The sequence below is a fragment of the Panicum virgatum genome, chromosome 5K (assembly GCF_016808335.1).
Source record: "Panicum virgatum strain AP13 chromosome 5K, P.virgatum_v5, whole genome shotgun sequence".
Classification (NCBI taxonomy): domain Eukaryota; kingdom Viridiplantae; phylum Streptophyta; class Magnoliopsida; order Poales; family Poaceae; genus Panicum; species Panicum virgatum.
The window spans coordinates 11,726,624-11,727,894 of NC_053140.1; the positions used below are offsets into that span (position 1 = coordinate 11,726,624).

Genomic DNA, 1,271 nt, shown 5'->3' on the forward strand with positions numbered 1-1,271 from the left:
AGTGCAGCTGACAGTTGCAACCTCCTACACTCAGAAACAGGGTTATGATAATCCCACGAGGGCAGGTTTGTATATCTTTGTTGAGCACAAGTGTGTGTGCATATTCCTACGACCAGGTCACAGCCAATGGCGACTCGGCAGTTGCTGGCTTGCTACTGCCTTTGCCGAGTTGACTTCCAGAGTTGCCGCCTATATGTACAGCTTAGAATTGGACAGAGATTCTGCAGAACATTCGGTTCCAGCAGCAGAGCCTCCCCTCCTGCCGACACGCTGAATCTGCTGTCCAACCCAGGGGTGCCATCAGATCACAATGTCGAAGGTTTGGTGATCAATGCCTTTTCTTGTTCAGGTTATCTCTGAATTCCTGCCCATGAACCATTTGTGTACTCAATGCTTGTGCTGTCAATCAAATCTCATTGCAGAAGATAGTCATCAAAGCCGACCTCGTTGGCCAAAAATGCAAGAGCGAGATCCTGGCAGCTGTTTCCAAGCTCCAAGGTACCCATCTTTCTACCCATCAAACAATGCTGCCTGTTCACAAAGTATCAAGGCTGATACATTGTGATACCGTGTGTGGTGTGGCCGCCACCCAGGGATCAAGTCCTTGGACATCGACGCCGAGAAGTGCACGCTGACGGTGGTGGGCACCGTGGACCCGGTGTGCGTCGTGCTGAGGCTCAAGAAGAAGTGCTTCGCGGCGTCCATCGTCAGCGTGGAGGACGACAAGCCCAAGGACAAGGACCCCTGCAAGGAGGCGTGCGAGAAGCTCTGCAAGGCCAAGTGCGAGAAGATCACCTGCTGCAAGGAGTGCAAGGACAAGTGCGAGAAGGAGTGCAAGGACAAGTGCGAGAAGGCCTGCGAGGCGTGGCTCGGCAAGGGCTGCTGCTCCTGCGGCCGCTGCAGGCCGAGGAGCCCCGGCATCTACTGCAACCCCGCGCCCAGCTACCCCTACCACTACGGGTGCCCCAGCAGCTATCCCTACTACGCCTGCTACGAGGAGAGGTCGCCTGATGGAGCGTGCACCATCCAGTAGGTTTCTGCGAGTTCTGAATACCCGTTCACCAGAAATTTGGTCCCCAGGAGTTGTGGCTTGCTATGGCACGTTTGTGGATTTTTCTCTGTACTTTTCTAGTTTGATTCCTTGCTATGGCACGTTTGTGGATTTTGCTCTGTACTTTTCTAGTTTGATTCTTTCTCACTGAAGGTAAAGTACGGCAGTATGCTGCATTCCTGTTGTCTACCTGTAAAATGAGTGTTCTTCTCTTTTCTTC

The 1,271-nt window shown here is 52.8% G+C and overlaps 1 protein-coding gene across 1 annotated transcript; it reads left to right on the top strand.

Moving 5' to 3' along the window:
* Positions 1 to 413: 413 nt before the first annotated feature.
* LOC120709691 (uncharacterized protein PF07_0086-like) lies at positions 414 to 1,271 on the top strand (the record flags this gene model as incomplete). The annotated part of the gene is made up of 2 exons (XM_039995360.1): positions 414 to 498; positions 594 to 1,271. Coding segments are annotated over 2 exons (525 nt in total), but the record flags the coding sequence as incomplete, so codon positions are not given.